General features: G+C 39.7%; 1 protein-coding gene across 5 annotated transcripts in view; it reads right to left on the bottom strand.

The window, feature by feature from the left end:
- The window catches only part of DYNC1I1 (dynein cytoplasmic 1 intermediate chain 1), a 318,572-nt gene that overhangs the window by 283,497 nt on the left and 10,270 nt on the right, over positions 1-24,805 (bottom strand). For 4 of the 5 annotated variants that reach the window (XM_003252524.4, XM_030822121.1, XM_030822120.1 and 1 more), the window contains exon 2: positions 2,717-2,833. In XM_003252524.4, coding sequence (XP_003252572.1) covers positions 2,717-2,824 — 108 coding nt within the window. In that variant the 5' untranslated portion in view covers positions 2,825-2,833. Of the gene's footprint in view, positions 1-2,716; positions 2,834-4,749; positions 4,867-24,805 lie in introns of all 5 variants that reach the window. The other variant, XM_030822119.1, reaches the window with a different exon arrangement.

The raw sequence follows: 24,805 nt of genomic DNA, 5'->3' as shown, positions 1-24,805 counted from the left end.
ACTTCATGATCACTGCAAATTGGGGTAGGGGGTGGTGAAAGGATGACTTCAGGTTTCTGATCTGGAAAACTGGCTGGATGAGCCTTAGAGGTAGCCCCTTTTTAACTCCAGACTCCTTCATGTGATTGGAGATAAAGGGGGCCTGGCTCTAAGGCTTAGACCTCTGAAGCCCAGCTTCCCCATGTGAGAAAGGATCAGAATAGATTACTTCCAGATTCCTTTCAGCCACAAAATGCTCCAATCCCATGAAACTGGGGGCCTTGAATTTTAAGACCCTTCCAACAATGGGGCATTTTTATAAAATGGCCTCACCAGCAGAGATCCTAAAAATGTATGTGACCATTCTATGAAGCCCCATTCATCTACTCTGATAGCTGATCTCAGAAGCAGAATGACAGCTGTCTTTTACTGCTCTGGGATCTTCTCGAATCCTCTTGAATCTGTGAGGAAGACATCATTCCTTTCTCCATTTTACAGAAGAGGAAACGGGTTCAGAGAGGACCCATACCCACTCAGGGCCATTCTGTGAAGGGCAGATCCAGGCTTCCCAGCCATGTTCAACTCAAAAGCCCCTGTGCATAATCACTGTGTTTACTGTCTTCTGTCTTACAGCCTGGGCTGCTGAGAACAAACTAAGTCAGCACAGTTGCAGAAAGTGCATGGACAGAACCAAGGAAAGGCCTCTTTGAGGGGAGATGGGTGTGAAGGGAGAAGATTTCAAGCCAGGAGAGACATTACAGATGATGTGGTCCAACAGATCCCAAAATCTGACCCTGCTTCAGATCACTCAAATAAGAAACTTTGAGGATGGAAGACTCGGACTCTGTATTGCTATCTGACTCTGTAGAGCACAGTTCAGTTATCACAAGCTTCAATCACCAAGTCAGTTTCCGGAGCTTGCAGTGAGCCGAGATCACGCCACTGCACTCCAGCCTGGGCGACAGAGCGAGACTCCGTCTCAAAAAAAAAAAAAAAAGAAATGAGGAAACTAGAACTTCATATGGTGTCAATTCCAGAACAAGGCAGCAGCCAGGAATGTCTAGAGTCCAGGTGTTCCACACCCTCCACTACCTGCAGCCTCCAACCTCCCAGGGCTCTTCTTGCTGTGAAACCAGCTAAATCCTCACCAGGCAAAAGTGCTTGGCTGTAGAATCAAAAGGGGAGCCTGCTTCCATCAGTCTAGTTTGCCCGTAATTTCCCCAAAATGTGTAAAATGAAAAAGATGAAGCAGACAGCATAATTTGGAACCAAATTTCCCATATCACATCACATTTAGTGGTAATTTTATGACATTCAAGTTGGATATTAGAATGTCAGTTTAAAAGGAAACTGGTTATTAGTAAAGGATAACAGGTGCTTTAAAACTACAGTAAGTGTTGACATTTGAGGGAAAGGAAATATAATAACTTAATGCTTTTTTTGGCTTTGCATGGAAATGAATAGCCATTCCTTGTCAATTCTCACCTCTACTTCACTCAAAGACTGCATATGTAACAGCAAAGATCTCAAAGGGAAAAACATTATGTGTGATGTCAAGGACAAATAAATGATCACATCAATCAACACGTAACGGTATAGAGAGATGAGAGATGCCAGAAGGCTAAAATGCAACTGCAATTATCTTTTACTTTGTTGGAAAATAATAATTGTTGTAAATCTATTACCTTGGTCTCTCAGCCTTGTAATATGAAACAACACTTATTTATATTGTAAGGCATCAAAATAAGTTTTCTTTTTCCTTACAGAAGAACCGCATAGGGAAGCAGCTCTGATTTCTATACACAAAAGCATATCACACCACACGAAGTTTTCTTAGAAAGCTATTCAAAAATATCTTTGGTATTTGGTTTTTGTATAAGATGTGGGCTATTCCTACACTGCCACAACAAATTAGCGAACTAAAAATAAATTATTTGTTTGATTCACATAGTGGAAGGAAACATGATATGACAACAAGGCATTGAATTGGGATTATAGAATCCAAGATTCTAGGTCTAGAAAGCAGAAAAGCTACATTTTACCTCTGGGTCTCTGCTGCTTTGTTGGCATAAAGAGGGGCCTCAATGGAAAGTCTCTAAAATTTCAGCCAGATCTAACATGTAGTAATTCTTTGTACTGTGCTATCCTAACTACCTTCTCACTAAGAGAAGAACAGCCTCCCCTCTACCAAACCTAAGATGCTTATTTACCATAAAAAAAAAGTATACCACTTTGGAAACAATAGAAATCCATTGGCATAGTTTTCTAATTTTCTCCTAAAATGTTCCTGCTGGTAGATATTTCAAAAAACCCTTTTCTTAAAACTAACACTTATTAAGTACTAACTATATTCTAGGTACTGCTAAGTGCAACCCTACAAAATAAATGCATTATTGTTCTCATATTAAAAATAGGAAACTGACGCACAGAAAGGTTAAGAAGTTTCTAACAATAACAAGATCACAGACCACCCTTAGAGTTCTGTTCAAGTCCGTGATAAGCCTGGAGTCTGCAGGCCTCTGGAGCCTCTAGACCAAATGTTATCCCCCATTTAGGTGATGGCTGACCAGCACATAGCAGAGGGCAACAGCTTTACCATGCGGAATAGGGAGATAATCATTTTATTCAGATATCATGAAAGGATTCTTTTAGGGAGTCCTATTTATCCATTCGACCAGCCCCTCAGAATCAAGTGATTTTCCTTTTTCCCCACAACACCCCAACACCCAGGATTTACCTCTTTCTTTTTCCTCTCCTCTTCCTTCCGTTTCTTCTCTTCTCTTATCTGTGCTAAGCGCTGCTTTTTGCGCTCCAGCTCAGCTTTTAAGTCACTTTTGTCAGACATGTTGGTTTCCTTGGAGAAAGAGAAAAAAAAGAAGTGAACATATATATAAATAACTTTTCTGTATATCATTGCAAAAATCATTTGAAAGAAAATGCAACTTAAAAATTTGACTTTTGGATGATCAACAAGAGGTTGTATTATTTAGCCTATGTGAAAGAAACGAATTAAGTTAGATCTGGTTTAAGGATATAAAATATTTCCCTTTTAGGTATATATATATAAATATCTGAAGAAATACAAGGTTATTATCTGGCCTAAGCAAGAATCGCAACTTCCAGATAAGCAACACATTTTCTATACAAGTTTCTTAACAAATAAACAAAAATAAATAAGAGAATCAAAAAAGAACCATCATCATGACTTCCAATTTAGATGATAATGGAGCAATTCATCCCCACACTGAGAAAAGAAAATAGGCTTTCATAAACCCTTAGAGACATGCCCTGCTCAAATTTCTATGGACTCAATAAACATTTCCTCCACTGAGCTTGGACGCACGGAGATTTCATTTTGCCTAACATTATTTGCATCAGGGAAGACAGCCGCTGAAGACCTAACATGTTAATCTTCTTTCTCTGTAAAACTCCTGAAGTGTCACAGTTAATTTCATCTCCAACACAATCCTATTTCTATAAAACTTTCATTTGCATTCTGAATGTAATATTGCTTATTCTGGCACTTTCACTTTCCAAAGCAAAGGGTGTTTGTGAGCACATGAAATGGGAGATAACACTATGGCAAGTTCTTGGGAAAATTTATCCAAACAAGATTTAATTTTAATGTTAATCATGGTGACGATGCTGGTAGTGATGGTGCCAGTAACATTTTTAAATAAAATCAGTTTGAAGAAGACTCTTACTAATTATCAATGATTATATATTTGAGTCTTTTGTGCTCCCAACTGAAAACTAACAAAATGGAAACCTTGAGAAATTAAGAGCCGCCTTCGCCCAAATTTCTAAAATAATGGGGAAAAATGACTAACCATAAATGTCATGAGTATTCATTCGCATACTATTTGTATGCAACTAGGATAAATATATAATGTATCTTGAAGTAGATGACAGAGCAATGGAAGGCAAAAAAAAAAAATACCAAAGAATACAGAACAATGAAAAATTCTCATCTTTTTTGTCATTGTCCCCAGAAGGTAATCATGAATCTGCAGTCACTCTAGGACACACTTTTGGACAAATACACAAGTTGGGAAATACACTGTGTTTCTACTAGACACATTTCTGCTCACAGTGTGACAGCAGAGATTTGTGAAATAATCAGAATGATTGCAATAACCAATCTCTGCCATTCATGATCATACTCTTCATTTTTCAATAAATATTTGCTGTATTTAATCTGTGCTAGGCAATTTATAATGAATAGGGCTACAAAGATAAGCAAAACCAGATTCTCTCCTTCAAAGAGCGTATAGCTCAAATTTGTGGACATGCAGTGTGGATGGAGATGTTCTCTGAGATATTGGCTTATTGATTACTCAGTGCCAGGCCTTTGATATTCATTATCACATGCAATCATACCAATCCAAGTACATCAATATTATTATTAATTCCTTTTCATAATTAAGACAAAGGAGGTTCAGCAAGAACTGAGACTGACTAGCCAATAGATGGCAGAACCTAAATTCAAGCTTGCCCGTGCTCTGACCTACTACATGTTTGTGATCCCCAGTGTACAAGTTCAGAGGAATACAGAGCAAAATGATAATCAAGGTTTGGTGGAGTATGCCAGGGGAAGCATTAAGGAATAGGTAAAATTGGGACTGGGTATTGAATGAGGTCAGAAACTAGCAACAGAAGGGCATATTTGGATGTGCGAAGACCTGTCAAAGAGGGAACTGACAGTGCAAGAGATGTGGATAAACTCAAGTCAAGAAACTGAAAGTTGAGGCCAGGTGTGGTGGTTCATACCTGTAACCTCAGTGCTTTGGGAGGCTGAGGCGGGAGGACAGCTTGAGGCCAAGAGTTCACGTTTACCGTGAGTTATAATCATGCACTGCACTCTAGCCTGGGTGGCAGAGTGAGACTCTGTTTTAAAAGAGAAAAAAGAAAAAAAAAGTTTAATTGATAAGAATGGATATGTTGAGGCAACCTGGAAAGCCTGGACAAAACAGAAAATTGACTTCTTTTCGGTGTAATGGGTGACGGGAAATCGTAGCAGATTTTTGAAAAGAAAAGTGACAAAATAAAAATGGAATTTGCTTAAGCCTATTCTTGTCCCTGCCTGTATAACAGACTGGAGCAAAAACTAGAAATAAGGCAAGCTGCTGGGAAACTAATGCCAACTTCTCTCTGATTCAACTGTACCTGTACGGGGATGGTAGGCGAATGTGGAGACAGAAGTAGAGAATGTGCACTAGGAAGAGCACAGCCAAGAGGGACCAAGGAACTCTTAGTAGCCTTTAAATATGGAAGCAAAAGAGGAAGGTCCAGTAACAATTTGACTTTGAGAGGACAAAGGGGATGGCAGTGAAATTAGGAAGAAAAGGCAAAGAGGAAAATGGTGAAAAAACCTTGCAGCATGTATGTCATAATTTAGGTATCAGTGGGACTTCTGGGCAGAATGCACAAATACAACACTACAGATGGGGGGAGAAGTGGGATGGGGGACTGAAGTTGAGGAATAGAGTTTGGAGTCATCCCCCTACAAAGGGCTGTTGAAACAGGAGATGCAATTCAAACTCTTAACAGAGCCAAGGGAGTAATTGAGCGAGCAGAGCCGTGACTGAGGGCCAGCCAGAGAGGAAATGCCCTGTCCACAGGAGGTAGCTCCAGCAGGTCTGACTGAGGGTCCACATGGAGGGACACAGACCCATGAAGTTAGATCTTCTGATCTTTTTCTTTCCAACAGAAGTCGCAGAACTTCACAAAAGTGAAGTTTATCACTAAAATACAGGTTGCCAATAATTTTCAACACCAATGGGTAAAATTCCTGGCGGGAATTCCAGAAGTCATCTGAGAAGTTATAAACACCCTTGACCAATGAGGGTCCATCTAACTAGTGTGCTGGAAATTTTTTGGCAATCAAAAAATGAAATGTATGATCAGAAAAATCACTGTTAAAGCAATAGCTGTTTCATTCTAAGCTGAAAGCAGCCAGGAGAATCTTCTTAGAAAATGTGAGTTTTCCCCTCCTCCACATTTCCCCAGCTTTTACTTGATCTTTCCCCAACATTTATTTACCTTTTTTCCAAATCATCAAAACTGTCTGGTGCAACTTCAGCAATATTTATGGTCATTAAGGAGCAAACCATAATATAAGAAAGTCTTGTATTTGTTATGATTTTCTTGCAAAGAATTTCAATCACAAAAGGGAAGTAAAATGTATTCTCAGAAAATTTCTTCAAAGTGCAAAGGCTTTCTTGCAAATAAAAAGGATGTCTTACAATGTTGATTATATAAGTTGGAATTCCCAGCCAGAGAGTCAATATTTTAAAAATAAACAACAAAAACATTGAGGGAACTTAAAAAAAAAGATTATATTAGGTAGTGGTGATTCAAATAACGTAAGTCTTTAAATGCAGTAGGTTACAATGTTAGAAGACACAACTGTAAAGGACCTTCCATTTATTGATTTTTTGATCTATTCCAAAATAGATGCTTAACATCAACCCCTAGGAGAATAAGGAATCTCAAGAGAATGCCTCATAAAGGGTTTGGAAAGTACACATTATAGTGAATGAACGAGCCTTTACACATAGTAAAATGGCTTAAATAGTAGCATTAAATGCAGTGTCAGCACTGAACTCCACAGGATTTCGTGGGGGGCTTGCTAGTGTGACCCACTAAATCTCCCTGCATATCAAAGAAAGCAAATCAAGGAGCAAAGCATGAGGGACATGAGTTATACAGATTCCTGTGGCTAATGCAGGTTATTGCCAAGGCAATTCTGATGCGCTCAGTCTAAGAAAATAAGAGTCAAAGCTACCTGCTGCTAATTATTGCCCATTTACTTCATACACATAAAAAGCTGGTCTCTCATTTACAAATGGCAAGGGATCAAGTGGGTAAATCAAACCCACCTCTGGGTATAGGGCTCCTCCCTGTCTGATCATCTGCATGTTCTACCACACACCAGCCAACTCTTGGCTTGACTCCACCCAGACTTAGGAGCAATCACAGCTCAGTCTCTCCCCAGCCCCATCCACTGCAATCAGTTGCACTTTTGCACCTCCTGCTCAGCATCCTCGGAGCAGAGTCCCATATTCAGAACTCTTCCTCCATCGGTGGCATCTCCCCTTCCTCACTCACTTTCACCCACCTTCGTTGCCAAATTCACGTCTTATCTCCCTCCACCCCCACATCACAGCCCTTGTTCTGCAAACCCTCCAACTTTACTATCACTGAACACAATCCCCATTTCACCCCTTGTCTTTCTTTGTCAAGCCAAGTTATACTCACACCAGAACAGATGTCTCAAAGTTCAAATCAGCTACTACATTTACCCTAGACTCCATACACAAATCCCTAGAGCCTGCTAGCTTTTCTTCAAATTTCAGCTCCCTACTACTGATTTCCCTTTTGTTCTTTGATTCACCCTTTATCCTCTGCTTAGTGTTGCCACTACAGCTCGTCTCCACTCATCCTCCCAAATGTCTGTTTTGATCACTTTGGCTTCGGCGCATCTCTGATCTAGTAAGCTGTCATTCTTCTGATCCAAACAAATGAGTCAATATAAGTAAAGAGCTAAACATTATGCCTGGCAAATACTAAACACCCAAGAAAAGTTGTTTCTCCTTCTCCTCCTTCTCGTCTTCCTTTTCTATTATTATTACCATTAGTTTACTCTGCCCACTCTTGCCCACATTACCAATTGCACCCTAATTCAATAACCATGTCATCACTCAAAGTTCACTGCAATCATTTAAAAAGTGTTACTGTGAGAATTAATGAAAGACATGGGACATTACTGATTTAATAGCAATACATTTAAAGTAAGGAAATCCTATCTGTGTTCCTAGCCATTCTAAAACACTTCAGAGCAAGTAGTAGGAGCTTCTCTATCTAAATGGGTTATAAAATGGAAGGCATGTGGGAAAAGGGATGTTATTCAAAAAAAAAAAAAAAAAACCTTTTAAAAAAATTAAGTGTAGTCATTTAGCTAAACAGTAAAAAAAGAAAAAAAAAACTTCTCAATTTTTTCTTTTGAACATAAGAATTACATATCAAGCTGTCCCGAGCAGGCATCCCCTGCACCTTACCTACTTCCCCCAGAGGATGGGTTAGTATATGAAGACATGGTTTCTTCTCCAGTTAGGAAGTTAGTTACAGGGAAGGTCTCTCCTGCTGTTCCATTATACAAATGGCTCATGGTACGGTCCTAAGTTTCTTTTTTTTTTCTGGGACAGAGTCTTGCTCTGTCACCCAGGCTGCAGTGCAGCGGCCCGATCTCGGCTCACTGCAACCTCCACCTCCTGGGTTCAAGCGATTCTCCTGCCTCAGCCTCCCGAGTAGCTGGGACTACAGGTGCATGCTACTGGGCCTGGCTAATTTTTGTATTTTTTGATAGAGATGGGGTTTTGCCATGTTGGCCAGGCTGGTCTTGAACTCCTGACCTCAGGTGATCCTCCTGCCTGGGCCTTCGCTGGGGTTATAAGCGTGAGCTAGCACACCCGGCCCCTCAGTTTCAATAGAGGAAAAAATGGGGAGAGGAGGGAGGGAGGAAAACATGAGAGAAAGAAATGTGGCTACTGAGGAGGGAGGAAATAAAACTAAAATCAATTTCACATCTTCCCTTGCCTTGCCAGGTTCCCCTACATCTCCTTTACATTTCTTATGTCCGCACATAGCCATAGAGAAAGGAAAATGTCCAGCTTTTCTTGAACCCAACAATGAGCTCTATCACCTTCACTTTTATTTCTGCGCATATCATCATGGTATAGTTTGGTCCTATTTAGAACCAAGTGTCTAGCAGAGGAGATGCAAAGGGTTTAGTTCTGTTTACACAGCTGCTAAGTAACAGCACCTCCCAAGGCTTAGCTTTTGAACAATATAGATCTCTATTTCCTTTCGGTTGTCTAAGTTGGCAGCCGTTTGGGATTCCATTCCTAATGCTGGCATATGCAAATGTATTTTTAAGCTTAAAGTCGGAATCCTAGGAGGTTTAAATCATTGCCCAGCTGTTGCCAGACTTATTGAAAAAATTCCCAGAAATAAGTTCTCTTTTCCTGCCTGAAAATAATTGCTCTTGTCAGCTCTTCACTATCATGTATTGAACTTTTCATCTGCCACAGATACGTGTAAGAAATTTGATCTTTCACAGCCCCATTTCACCTGCTTAGTGTCTTATAAAATGCAGCTGCCTCTTTCCACTTGGATGGGAGGCCAAGGGATGATACAGACGACCACCATGAGCCCACTTTTACAGCTATAGCTTAGTCAAAAAAAAGAGGGTGATAAACATCTCAGGAAGGAGTTGTCCAGTGAAAGGAGGGTTATTTTCTAAATTTTTACAGCCATCAGTACACTATGAAAACAAAATTTTAAATAAAATCCATCTTATAGTAGGACGATGCTCAGGACTGTTCTACTAATACCGCAGAAGAGCAGTTCTCAAACATTTTTATCTCAGTACCCTGTTATACTCTTAAAAATTATCAAGGACTTCAAAGAGCTTTGGTTTATGTTTTTATGTAGGTTATCTATTAACATTAATCATGTTAAAAATCAAAACTGATAAGACTTTAAGTATTTAATAATTTATTTTAAAATAACAACATACATGTTATTTATTAACATTTTGTGAAAAAAAAATACAATTTCCAAGACAAAAAAAATAGTAAGATAAGTGTAATTCTTTTACATTTTCACATATCTTTTTAACATCTGGTTTAATAGAAGTCAAATGCTTTCTTATAGCTGCTTCTGCATTCAATCTGTTGTGATATGTTATTTTAGTTAAAGTATATGAAGAAAATCTGGCCTCACACAGATATGTAATCTGAAAAAGGAGGAATATTTTAACAGCCTCTTCAGGTAATTGTGGATATTCTTCACTATTATACCAAAAGTCAATAAATAGCAGTTTCTTAAAGGTCAGCGGCAAGGTGAATATGAAACCATATCAATCAATGAAGTTTTTGTACTCTGTTACATTAAAATCCATTGGTCTATCCTAAACGTTGAATCGATCTTTTACTCATGTATGATTTTATAATGTCAATGAATAGGTTATTTGGAAAATATAAGTAACTGGAAAATAACAAATCATGCAGACCTTCCAAATGTTGACACATTATATTATATCTGAAAATCAAATTTAGTAACTTCATCACCAATCTTTTCAGAAGTCTTTAGGTGACATAAAACTGTCAAGCTCAAGATGGCCCAAAATTCTAATTTTTGCTTGAAAGCTCAAATTTTATCATTAGCAACAAATATTGTCAGTTGTGTTCTTGAAGTGACAAACTCACACCGTTGATTTTTGAGAAAATGTCTACCAAATACTGAAGTCTGAATCCCCTAGCTTGTCAGTTGTTCATGTAAAAAATAGTGTTTTTTTTTAAGGCCGCTAGTTTAGCTCACAATTCAAATTATTGTACAAATGTTTTTCCTCAAGACAACTACTAAGTTGGTAGCAGAAGGCTTTGCGTGTTCCCATTTGTCACACAGTAAGACACATACCCAAGAGTAGACATTTAATGTAAATATTTTTTTTTCTGCTTTATGAAGGACATTCTTCAGTGAAACTGGGTTTTTTTAAAAAAAATGTGCGTGTAGCAGTGAAATTTGGGCCACTACTAGTACAGTTTGGTGCCACTGCCTCAAATCACGTTAGAGTACCAGCAGTTTTACCCATGATTGCTTTTATACCATCACTGCAAATGTCAACAGAGTAGAAAAGACAGGTAACATTTTAGTGTTATTATGAAAATAGCTTTGACCTTACAGATCCCTAATGTTTCTGGGGAATCCCTAGGGGTTCCCCAGCTTAGGTTAAGTCAACTGTGACTTAACCTAATTCTGATAAGATAGAGTTGATTCTAAAGCCTACAGAGACATTTACTGGACAAAATTTTGCTAAGTGTTTATATAAATAATCTAAACAGAGGGAGTTCAGGCTCTTTTTAGGAAAAGAAATAGTGAAAGACAGACTAACAAAATCACTAAGCATTAAAAATTCAAGTTAGAGTCAAAAATTCCACAAACTCTGATTTAAAAATACCTGGGAGATCTAAGACCTCTAGATACAGCATAAAGAAAACTAGAGTTAGCAGGAAAGCAAGGTCTTAAAGAAAAGGCCCTATAGAGCGTGGTAACATGCGCCTGTAATCCGAGCTACTCGGGAAGGCTGAGGCAGGAGAATCGCTTGAACCTGGGAGGCGAAGGTTGCCATGAACCAAGATCGCGCCATTGCACTCCAGTCTGAGCAACAAGAGTGAAACTCTGTCAAGAAAGAAAGAAGGAAAGAGAGAGAGAGAGAGAGTCCCCATAGAACAATGTGTGAAAGATTTCTCACTTGCCTAAGCCAGGTAAAAGGTAAGGAAGACTAACTGAGAAGCCAGTTTTCATTCCCCATTCTCCTTCTCCCCTCACTACACACACACACACACACACACACACACACACACACAAATAGGCGTTAGCCTGGTTGTAAAGTGAAGTAAGACAGTTGTTAATGAACTATAGATTTATGTTTGTGTGATTTTTTTTATTCCTTTGTCCTAATTTTGCTGTAGGCTGCTTTATTTTTTGGTCTTAATTATATTTAATTTTACAAGAGAAAACAAAGAGTGATTTTTACAGACCTCAATTATATCTAGTAGGCTTCTTCATATCACTGAGGAGTTTGCAAACCATCATCTTTGTTCACAGAGGCATTTTCAATTCATTTTACTTTTTAAAATTTAACTTTTATTTTTAAGTTCAGGGGTACAAGTGCAGGTTTCTTATATAAATTTGTGACATGGGGGCTTGTTTTATGGATTATTTTATCCCCCGGGTATTAAGCCTAATTCCCACTAGTTATTTTTCTTGATCTTCTCCCTACTCCCACCCTCCACCCTTCAACAGGGCCCAGTGTGTATTGTTCCCCTCTATGTGTCTATGCCTTCTCATCATTTAGCTCCCACTTATAAGTAAGAACATCTGGTATTTGGTTTTCCATTCCTGCGTTAGTTTGCTAAGGATAATGGCCTCCAGCTCCATCCATGTTTCTGCAAAGGACATGATCTCATTCTTTCTTATGGCTGCATCATATTCCATGGCACACATATACCACATTTTCTTTATCCAGTCTACCATTAATGGGCATGTAGGTTGAGTCTCTGTTTTTGCTATTGTGAATAGCATTAATAGACTGCTTTAATAATTACAATTATACATTTTCATTTCAAAACAAGAACTTCAAGGATTATATAATCCAGTACCAGCATTTTACCCATAAATAGGGAAACAGATATAGTCATACACATTTACAACCATTAAATGGACGAGTTCAAATGGAAATGTCAGACTTCCTCATTCTTGGGCACTTTCATTAAATAATGCTTTCCTTCCAGTGTTTACTTATTTAAGATTTTACTAATTTTAATCCAAAGAAAGCTCTTAAACAAAAAGCCGTTATGACGGATGCTGATCAGTCTACTTCCGGTCCAATCTTGCTATCCCTCTGTATCACCACCTGGTGGCATCACATGTAAATTGCATGAGAGAGCTGACACCAGAAGGAAAAGCTTTGCCTCTGAAATTCCCATACACCTCATCAAAGCCAATACTGGGTAGTCCCAAGCACTGCAGGAGTTTCATTTACATAGGAAGGACCTGTTTGTGGCTGTAGAGAACTACTATTTTGGAGGAAAAACTATCCCAATCCATACACACAGTTGAAACATTATGTTGATTTTTCTAGGTTCCTCTCAATTTTATTCATATTGGGTAAATTATTGACTAGGAAATTCAGAAATTTCTCTAAAATTAAGCCTTTAGTATCACTCTTGCTGAATTTGTGAGATGTATTTAAGATTGTTGTGTCTACATATTGTCTCTAGTCCTATTTTCACTGTTTTATGATTCTGAGCTACCCAAATTGTACTACTTTAACTGTAACTTGAGCATTGGCAATTGCAGCACATTAAACAGGAGAGGCTCTCAAGCTCTCAGCACAGAGGCCCATTATGCTAGAGAGAAAAATCAATCCATAGGGTATCTGCCCTCTCATCTAGTTAACAGAGTAGAGATGAGAGTTCTTAAATCTTAAAGGACTCAAAAGCCACTGTCATCTTTGCCAAAAAGTTTGGAAATTTTTTAATTTCTGACCCCTATGGTGCATTCCACCAATTTAGAGATTCAATATGCTTCTCTTTGGAAAGGGAACTGTTCCCCAATTAACAGAATCAGACATTCATTTCTTAGAGTATCTTCCTTCAAGAAACACTCAGATGGTATCAAGAGTCCTTAGGAAATGAGAATCTCAAGTAGAATCCTTGAAAGAGTATAAAACTAAAGATGGAACAGTTTGGACAACTAGAGAGCAGTATTTTGGAATTGGGTCACTGGGAATTAGGGCAGAAGAGGAACCGGAAAACAGAATCAGAAGAAAGGAGATGGGAGCCCTCTAGGCACTGTCACAAGGATAACTACATGAAGAAAGAAGTAAGGCCTTGCAACAGGATCCTCAGGAAACACACAACCTTAGGTCAAAAGAGATAGGAAAGATAAATCATATACTTAGACCAAGTATCAGGCAAAGAAGCCAAACAAAGAAAGCTAACATGACTGCACTTTATATAATAGGAAATTATGCATCTGTGCGCCCAGAGGTTCTAAAACATTCATTGAGTAGAAAGGAGCTGCTCCGTCTCAAGCGGCACTCCCAAGGAACACATGGAAAGGGGTGAATCCTCCATAGAGCATCACACAGCTTCCTTTGGAACTCACACGGTGGCTCTTCAGCATCACATTGGGCACATAGTAGGCACTGAGTAAACATTGCCTGTTACATAAACGGGTTAAAGATGGCCCCTGGACATTGGTCCCTATGCCGTTTACTTCTTCACAGCAGGCTGGGACCATTAGCTCATAACCCACTGGCATAAAACACAAATTCTCACACATCCAATTGGTTAAAATGGAGTTCAAATAAGCATATTTTTAGCTATTTAGACTCTGTGTGCAACCAACATCTGCTAGCCATAGATAATACAAACCCTGGGGCTATAGAAATAATTCTAAACTGCTGTTACTCTTTGGAACTCTCTGACCCAGAGACTCCCCACCTTGAAGCTGAGCAACATCACCTAGACCCATAGGCCCCATCTTCCATTGCCTTCTGCCATGGGAGTTCCCTTTTCCTCTTCCACTTCTGGGTGGTGGCCTCATGCTGCTGTCTTTGGGAGGTCTGTCGCGAGAGACTTCCTCTCATCCAGTCCTGTCCAAGTACCACCCAATAAAGCTGTTTTGTAATGCTGCTATCTTGTCTTTTCCTTGGTCAGCCCCAAATCCTTGAACTCACCACACCCCACAACCAATTTTCAAGTCCTCCCAATTTGACCACCTAATATTTACCAGCCTGCCCTCTCTAATCCATGTCCTTTCACATTGCATGAGGCCAGTCTTCATCATTGCTTCTGACAATTGCAATTCTCTCCTAACTCATCTTCCTCTGCTAAACTTGCTCCCTGATGATACATCCTCCACCCAACATCAGGGTGAGCTTTCTATCACCAAATCTGATGGTAGTGTACCCATCAGATTTGGGTGACAGAACAGTGTTTAAAACACTGTTACAAAATATGTCCCAACTCCTTATCATGGGCACATGAGATGCTCTTATTTCCCACCTCTCCATCCATAAATCCTTCCACTCCCTGGTTCACGATTTACTGGCGCATACCAAGTGGGTTTTTTTTTTGCCTTTGTACCTTTGCAAATTCCAGAAATGTTTTTCTCACCATGTTTAACCTGATGTCCCCTATTCATCTTTCTGTCTCAACTCGATCACATCCCCTCCAGAAAGCTTTCCTAGGGCATCCAGTGTAGAGGAGGAAAAATATCTTTTCCTTCTACTTATCTTAGGTTCATTGGCTGAGACTCCTGTAATGAAAGACAGATTAGAAGGAGAAAATCATACAAATTTATTTAATGTAAGTTTTACATGGCATGGGAGGCTTTATAAGGAAATGAAGACCCAAAGAAACAGTTAAACCTGAATGCTTTTGTAGTAGGCTTCATGAAGAATGAAGAGTTATGGGGAAAACATTGACTGGCCAAAACGAGTATTATCTAAGAATAGCAACTGGGGGAAGCATAGCCTGGCCTCTTCATCCAGATTCCTCTCTGTATCCTGTGTTTTCAGAGATAAGGATGCACCCTCCCTCTCACATGAGGGTCCTTTGACTTGCTTCAGAGAAGAGGAGGGGACAGTCAGATAGACCTTCCTGCACATGCCATTTCTCAAATTCCTTCAGCTTAAAATATTCAATATGCCAAGGTGCCTTAGTTTGGGGTACCATGTCTAAACCCCAGCACAAGACTGGGTCATGCACCCCTCACCGGTGCTGTTAGAGTACCTTGCACGTAGTTCTGCTGGAATATGTACAATAGTGCATGACTATACTCTGTTAATGTGATTTTTCTCCTCCTGTTAGACTTAAAGCTCTTAAGACAGGGGCCATGTCTAATTTACTTCTGTACCTGTAGTGCCTAGCACTGAGTGCTCAATAAATGTCTCTTGAATTGCTAAACAACTATTGGAGACATTATGTCCATATTGTGCGTATTTTCACTAAAATTTTGAGAACTTTCCAATCATCAATAAATTGACTCAGCATACTATGCTTTTAAACGACCAAAATCAGAGAAGTTTTTCCTCATTATGCAACAAATCTTTCTTCCCATAAGGGATGGCGGGGGAGAGTCACTGTCTCACTCATTAGTACAAATGTGCAAACATACTCCTAACATTGCCTCATCCATTCAACTATCTTTTACTAAATCACTACCATTATATATCTATTGATATAATTTTTCCTGCCTGATTTACATTTTTAATCTCTGTTTCCCGACTCTAAAAGGATTATTTAGCAAAATCCATGAATTTATAATTGACCATCTCTATTGTTTATCTCAATGAATAAATTCAGCAGTCTTGAATTTATTGCCCCAAATTCCTTAAGGATAAATTATCATGCTGATGGCTGGGCTTTCTCTTTAACAGTGATATAAAAATAATCTATGCTTTAGAACAGAGCCATCTTTTGCACTTGGAGCTGTTTTCTCTGAGTTGCTAAGATGATAAATGAATATGTCTAAAAATAAACTACTGTCAGGTAACCTGGCAGACTGATCTTTAAAATAACAGATAACAAGGAAATCTTTAGACATGACTAGCTTTAGCTTTGACTCTGAGTCCTTGGCCTGCTGTATTATAAAGGAGCCAGATTCTCTGTGCAACAAAGTTAAATCAAGACAACATGGGCCAGTAGGCCTGCCTGAAGTGGGCACTCTTTCTCGATAGAGGATGCAGGCAAATTTAAGCCATCCAGCTGTTTTTGCAACTCCCAAGTGAACACAAATTTAAACTATCATATTAAAGGAAATTTATGTCAAGATACATTAATCACAATGAAGGAATAATTTTAATTTCAATAATTAATTTAAATATTAATTCAGATAATAAAGTAAAATTAGATTTTCCCAAAATCAATCAGCATTACACATGCTCACAAAAAATCAATTTATTCTAATCTTCTAAAACTATAAATTAAGAATATCTCCACATCTTAAGACCACTTAATTCTTTCTCAAATTTACTACAAAATACGTATGAATTTGTAATTAAGCCTACCTAATTTTAAGGACCACCAATCCCTGTTGGGGTCATGATGAGTGGAAAAGCACATGCAAAGAAGAGGCCTCTAAGGTAATAGTCTATCTTCACAACCAAAGCAAACAACTTCGGCATGTGGAGATCCAGGATTCAAACCCAAATTCTCCACAGCACATGCTCTTAGCCACTTAGCCACTGCATAAGCCTGTAGTTATGTTTTTTCCATCTTCTCTTGCCCCACTCTGTTGGCCATATCACCTCTATTAATTTATTCTACTTATCTTGTATTCTTTCTTCACCATAGTCACCCACTTCATGTCAGCAATTTTCCTTCTAATGTTTGTTCAACAGATGATAAAGAATATGACAGCTAAGGAAAACACAGAGTTACTAAAGATTCCATAAGTCCATGTAGTCTGTGGTTACCACCTTGCTCACAAGAAAGCAGTGAAAGAAGGTTTCCAAAGATCAGGTGACTCAACAAATCAGAATGGAGGAAGACCAGACTTGAGGAAGGCACAGGTGAGTGGTGCATTCCACGCAGAGGGGGAAGCATGGACAAAGGTAGGAGGTAAGAATGACCAGTTTGTGGGACAAGCAATGAGATATGGATGGAACACTGAGTACAAAATGGGGTGGAGGAAGATGCAAATGGAAAGGCAGTCAGAGACCAGATTCCAAAGACTGAGTGACCCACCATCTTAGTTTGCACATAAATAAAAAAGGTACACAGGACACAGGATGTACAGTGCTAGAACCAGGAAAGTTCCAGGCAAACCTGGCCAAGCTGGTCACCCTATAGTCAAAAGTTGGCTGTGCCATGCTTTAAGGGGGTCTGAACTTCTCTGTACGCAGCAGGGAAACACAGAAGGATTTGAGCAAGCACAAGACAAGATAATTAATTCCTAGTGTGTAATTCACTCTACATCAGCCTTTTAAAACATGGGTTGCAACCCACTGGTGAGTTACAAAATCAAGTCAGTGGTCACAGCCAGCCATTTCTGTGATGTAACAGATTAGAATTATTAGAATGCACTGCACATGGTAAGAAACTTGTTTTGGATACACATACATACATTTACTGTTACACACACATATTATTTATAATTGTTACTTGCAGTTAAACTTTTGAAATATATTGAGCTACATCAATTCTTAAACTGAAAAATTTTAAATTATAAATTTATCTCTACCTTTATCCTTTCTCAGCCAACATTTTGCATGTCATGACACCCACAGATCATGATGACATTTGCAAGGTATGTTAGGGTGAACAGAGAAAGGTGTTCACTACCACAGGAGACTTACCAGGCTCTGACTACCTTGAGTGCTGCCAAGAAATTAACATTGGGTATACCATGGAACCTGTAATCCATTCACAGAGCACTGGCAGGAAAGCTGTATCATAGAATGACCAAAGCAAACTCCACTCTATTTGTTTAAATCTACCAGACGATTAAAGAGAAAAAAAAACATAAAATAAGTCCCTCAATACTCCAAATTACAAACACATCAAAGGGGGTGTTCTTGAAAGATTAATCAACTTTTCCAGCTACCTTACTATGCAGATAAGGTGTAGAAAATCAATACTACCTGAAATGCAGGACCTTCACATATTCCCTGCAGACTATGTCAACACAAATGCTAAATGCCGCTCTAGGATTTGGATATTTGCTATTTGCCCCATCAGCACAACCTTTATATTCCTTTTAGAAAGCAAATACTCATCTGAAAAGCTTGGCTGCAAATTCCCTACCCTGGCCCAGCACACAGCATTTTGTACACGAATGGATAACTCAGTGGTATGAAGCAGCATTCAGAGCAGATTTCTCAACCAGTTCTAAAAGGCTTAAACCCTTCTGATACTCATGTGTACTTTTTTAAATTCAAGACTTTTAAAAAAATGTAGCTAGAGTCGGTTTCAACCATCTGTCACTTTGAGTGAAAATAGGATGCAGGCATGTATACATTAGCTTTTAAAGAAAACCAATTCTGGAAGAAAGAATTAAAATGGAGGAAGAATTATATCTAAATTTTCAAGACCATGCATGCTAAGGAGTCACAAAATATCCAAAGTATGTAATAATTTACATGAATACATCTGTCTCCTTTTCTACCTGTCAGGTTGCCCCATATTCCAGAACATTCCTTTATTGAATGGTACTGCAATTATACCTTTCCCACCCAATCACAGCCTTGGGAAGTAGCAGAGTGGAGACATAAAAGTGATTTCTCCACTACCACATAATTAGTGGTAATCAACTGCAAAACCTATTACAATAGAAGGAGAACAGAGTCTTAAACCATACAAAAAAGGGGACGAAGTTTTCAGGTTTTCCCCAGTGTGTGCTGGGAAAAGGCGTCCTGACCAACTGACATCACCCTGACCAACTCACATCACCCTTCCTGTGTGTCTGGTAGGAGAGTCACCTCAATGGCGCCAGCACGCCACCTTGAAGCACTAGCTGTGACAACTGTTCCCTGGACTCTGGCTTCATGTGCATCCAGCTTTTGATCTTCTCCACTTCAAAGGCAACTGCTTTCAGCTACTCAGGCCAAAAGTCTTGGAGCCATCCCTGATTTCCCTTTCCATCAAACCCACATCCAATCTATCAGCAAATTATCTCTTCCTTCCAAACATTTCCAGGATCTGTCCACTTTTCACCACGTCCCCTGCTATCACCCTGTCAAAGCCACCATCATCTGTCATCCATATTTCTGCAAAACCCCCTAATGGGTCTCCTCATTTCTATCTTTGGCCTCCCTTGCAGCCCATTCCCACACAGCTGCTATAGTAATTCATTAAAACAGAAGTCAAGTCATGTCACTTCTCTGCAAAAAGTTCTCCAATGGCTCCCATTTCAGAGTAAAAGCCAAATTCTTTGTAATAGCCTCCATGGCCCTACACAACACAATCCTATTACTTTCCTGATCTCACCCCCAGACATGCTGGCCTACTAACTGTTCCTCAAACACATCAGGTACACACCCACCTCAGGGTCTTTGCACCTCCTATTCCCTCTGCCTGTTAATGCATTTTCCCCTACATATCTGAATGGCTTGCTTCTTCAAGACTTAGTCCAAATTTCATCTCATTGAGGTCTTACTTGACCATTTTATTTAAAATAGCAAACTATTCCCCACCCACTGTCCCTGCATTGCCGTCTTTTCTGCTGCCTTAAGTTTTTCTTCATTATATATATTAGACTTAACATTTCAGTATTTTCTGTTGTTTGTCTCTCCTTTTAGACGTTAAGCTCCAATGAAGGCATAGATTTTGTTCATATTGTTCACCGATGTATTGCCAATACTTAGTATAGTGACTGGTCAGAGTAGATAATATTTGTTGAATGAATGAACAAATATGGCTGCAAAAAATGTGTCTGAGTGAACTCCTTTCCCTGTTCCTAGCCTTATGTACTATAAAAACTGTCAACGCTCCATTGGCTTTAGGATTCCCCTAGATCTGTTTCCCCACCCTCCCTCTCAACTCTTTTGCTTTGTTTTGGTGCCCTCAATTGCCATATTATTGCCACACCTAGATTCTGCCTCCCTTCCCAGCCCTTTTGAATGTATTCACATAATTGGACCACCTGCTTGATTTTTCAATGCCCAGGTTACCTCTAGACTCAGCCTTTAAGATTATCCTTAATAACCTCACACTAGTCCTGTCCCAGCCATGCCTAGCCCATACCAAGGGCCCAGAAACTCAAGTTCTCAGCAGAGTTCGGAATACTGACCTATAAGCAAGGGCATTGTGATCCAGTGGGAAGTTAGGTTTCTCTTGGCAAAGTTAGTAAGTTGGCATTTTATGTTCGGGACCTAACATATAACATATACTTACATTGGGTTGCATGTTTGCCCATCAGTAAGTTGCTAGAGAATGTGGGCTACCTAAGAACAATCTAACATCTAGGCTCTCAAAACTAAGATTCAGACCTTAATTCTGCCCATCTGTATAGCTAACTGCTGGTCCTGATCAGCTGCAATATGATAGCTGACTATAGGTAAGAATGTTGATGCTCAAGAGTGTCACCGAGTTATTTTCAGCACATGAGCGTGTACCCAAACACCTGTCCATATACAGGCACATAACCCCAAATTCCTTTAGCAGATCAGAGCACATTTCTCCCCACTGCTCCAGTCCCTGCTACACAGTGACACTTTGCAGGAATGGAGTGGTGGGGCCAAGGGGAAGGAGGATGGGATGCTTTACCTTGATGGAAGGAAATGGGAGACTACCTTGGGTTTCTGAGCAAGGTCCTCCATATGTTTCTAAAGCAGGGAGAAGCACACTACTCAACCAAAATTTTTAATTTGCTAAGAGTCAGGAAGCCTAAGTAGTTGGCTCCACGATGCTAAATTTATCTTTATGTTAATTCGGTATAATGAGTCTTTTTACTGAGCCCCTACAAAGCACACAGTGCTGTTCTGGGTACTGTGGGACTTACACAAATGATCAATATAGAGTCTGTCTCAAAAAGCATGTAATATGGGAGGGTCTGAAAACACTAACAACATTGCAGGGGAAATGGGATACATGCGTGACAAAGGTATAACATACTAAAGAGTGCTTGCAAGAACTGGAGCACAGAGGGGGTTCCTAAAGGAGGAGCAGTGAGAGCCAGACATTGACATGCGAGTAGGATGGGAACTGGGGATCATTTCCTATGGAAGTGGCCGATGTTTGGGGAATAGCACAGTTCAATGGGACTGTAGCATATGGTCGAATGGGTTTGAGGTGGCAGGGCGCAATGGGAAACAAGTTGGAAAGGGGAATGTTTGGTGCCACACTCTCAGGACATAACTGACCCACGGCTATTTTTTTCTGCCCTTTGGTCCTGCCCTGCTTCAGAAGAAAGTTATTTATTTTTAGAACATGTAAGAGTCTTGAAAAAAATGTCAAGAATTTCCATGTTAAACCAATTCAGTCTATTCAAATGTGCTAATCAAGGCAAACTACTGGAATTAACACTTTTCTTACATATCACACTTTTGCTGTATAGAATGAAAGAGTGAGAAATTAAGTGTTCAAAATAGATGCCTTAGCATTTGCAATACATACATTCTTTGCATAAGATACGCATTCAGGGTGAGAACTCTATACCCCTAGTAATCTCTCCATTTTCTGTTCCTCATACTGATATATATATATTATATATATATATATTATATATATATAATATATATATATAGTTGCAATGAAGGCATAGATTTTTGTTAATTATATACAATATATATGTATATGGTATTGGGGGTTTCTGGCACATACCTTTGAAATGGCATATTTGTCTACCCTCTGTTTTTGGGAAGGAGGATCAGATTATAAAAACCATTAGAGTACATTAGGAGATTACCGAGTGAATGAATGAATGAAGGATTTGGTGAAAGAATGAGCCATCAAATGCATGGTGGCTTGGTCAATTTGGAATTAAGTTAGCAACATTTCTTGGTTTTTGCTTGTTTGTTTGTTTGAGATAGAGCCTCACTGTGTCGCCCAGGCTGGAGTGCAGTGGTGCGATCTCGGCTCACTACCACCTCCGCCTTCCAGACTCAAGTGATCACCCCACCTCAGCCTCCCGAGTGGTTGGGACCACAGACGCGCACCACCATGCCTGGCTAATTTTTTGTATTTTTTGGTAGAGACGGGGTTTTACCATGTTGTCCAGGCTGGTCTTGAACTCCTGAACTCAAGCAATCTGCCCACCTCAGCCTGGGATTACAGGCATGAGCCACTGCTCCAGACCTCTTGTTTGTTTTTAATGGTTGTCACAGGCTGTTAAACTCCCTGAAGTTACTATAGCATTCCCATTGTCTGGCAGGAGGAATTTATAAATGTTTGTTGAAGGCACAAATGAATGAATGTTACAATTTAAACAGTCCCATGGGAAAGGAAGTAGGCAAAAGTTGTTACATTTTCCCAATTTGGCACCTGCCCCCTTGTTTATGCTGGCCCCAAGTGAATGGCAGAACCTGGCCAAAAGAAAGAATAATACAAAGTTCTGTCTCATTACAAAGGATCAGAGATTCTTAAATTTTGAGGAAAATTATGTAGAAATTACCAGAGCTTCTCTGACCTCTCACTGATAAGTCTGTTCACAGACAATGTTCACAGGAGGTGACATGCTTGAATTTCCCTAGGCATTGGGAACTCGCTACCTCACAGACAGCCCAGCCCATTTTTTGAACAGCTTCAACCAATCAAACGTTCTCTATACATGGATATTAACTCTGTTTTTCACAAGAAGTTTGGGCTACAGCAGATAAGTGTCCTCATAACTATCTGCCAAAGACAGAGTCTTTATGCCCACCCCTTCGCCAGCTTACAGCCCACAAGCTCTGCAGCATCACCTCAAGTTGCCCCCACTTTACATTCCAGGAGTGGGTGGGGGAGGCAAAGAAAAAACAGAGGAGAGAGAAGGTGAGCATCTACCAAGATGAGCTTCACGGGCTCCCCTCCATCGTACCCAGACTCTAGCTTGTCAGTCCTTTGTTACAGCACTGGCCCCAAGCACATGGACCTTTTAACGTTCTGGAATCAAACAAGCAGAATGCCTCCATGATTCAGTCACAATTCATTTATACCACATTAAATTTTAATTTAATTTAACATGACTTTGAAGTGCTGGGGTGGGAACAGGAGAGTTAGGAAATGTACCCCCGATAGACCTGAATTACCAGATCTATCAGAATAGAAGCCACATTGACACTCTAGAGCTCTCGAGACTGTATGGTTGCCTCTCAGACCAGGGAAAATACTGACTGAACATCTGACCCTGAAACACTCTGATGATCCTAATTCAGGAAGGCAAGTCTTCCAGAATCCCAGGAATTACTAAGCCCACATCCATTTGGGGCCCAGACACACAAGAGGTGGTACATTTCAGGAAGTCAATGTTTGTATTAGGCATATCAAAATGATTCAAGGGAAAAAAATTAAATCCTGTAAGAAATGGAAAATTAAGTGGGATTTATTCCTTCAAACCACAGCACAACACTAGCAAGTAGATACTATTATTATGAATCCTGTTTTACAGATGAAGAAAATTAGGTACAGGCAAGCAAAGTAACTTGTCAAGATTGCATAGCTAGTAAATGGTGAAACTCAGCTTTGAACCTTATTTCCAGAGGTCATGCTCTTATACTACCTCTTAACCATAATCACTGTTTTAATTTTTTCTGTGATCAAATCAGGTCCAAAAACAAAAGAGGAGGATGAAGGTAAAACATTAATTGAAATGTTTTTGTCTGGGTAACACTGATGTCTGGTCAGTCTGCAAACTGAAAGAAGTGATTATTCACTTAATTATTAATCACTACCCTTCTTTGAATCCACATTGTACTTTGTTATATCTCTGAGGCATTTATCCCATTTTAACATATGTGATAATCATTTGATATCTGATAACATATAACCACATTGTAGGTAATAAATTATTCTATTTTTCCCCCATTAGACATTGGCCCCTACGATCTGTACCTTTTTCATTTTCATGTGCCCACCAAGCACTCAGTCTCACTCATGGCTGGCATTCCATAAGTTCTAAATGAATATTCTTGACTAGAATTGAACAGCTACTGAAGGAAGCTAATTTTCACCCCATATGTATTTCTTTTATTCATTATCAGTAAAATTTATATTTGTAAGCTCAGTTTTCTGGGAACCTGTTATTCCTTATGATATTAAAATCATGCAAATGCATTTTATATTTTAATGGGCATTCATTCAGGCATTAGTGATATGGACAGGAGGCAAGGAAATACTGGGTAGAAGAGGGTGGTTCCCAGCAAAGGCTCCACCCTCAAGCCTGGAAACCCACAGCCCTAAATGGGAACAGGCATTTCTGTTTTCATGCCCAAATGTCACCTTTTCTAAAACCACTCTGGCCTGCCACGCCCCCATCCTGTACCCACAAAAACCCCAAACCTCAGGCTCCATGAGCAGAAGAGCAGCAGAGTGGCAGAAAGGAGCAGCAGAGAAGGAGAGAAGAGAAGGGACATCTGAACATCGAGAGGAGTTCGGCTGGGGAAGGTCAGAGAGGTGATTGGCCACAGGATGGCTGAACTCCAGGGGAAGATCATCTTCCCACTCCGTCCCCTTTCCAGCTCCCCATCCATCCCACTGAGAGCAACCTCCACCACTCAGTAAAACCACTGTGTTCACCATCCTTCAAGTCCATGTGTGACCTGATTCTTCCT

Source organism: Nomascus leucogenys, chromosome 11 (assembly GCF_006542625.1).
Source record: "Nomascus leucogenys isolate Asia chromosome 11, Asia_NLE_v1, whole genome shotgun sequence".
In the NCBI taxonomy this organism is placed as follows: domain Eukaryota; kingdom Metazoa; phylum Chordata; class Mammalia; order Primates; family Hylobatidae; genus Nomascus; species Nomascus leucogenys.
This window is presented reverse-complemented; position numbering and strand designations above follow the sequence as displayed.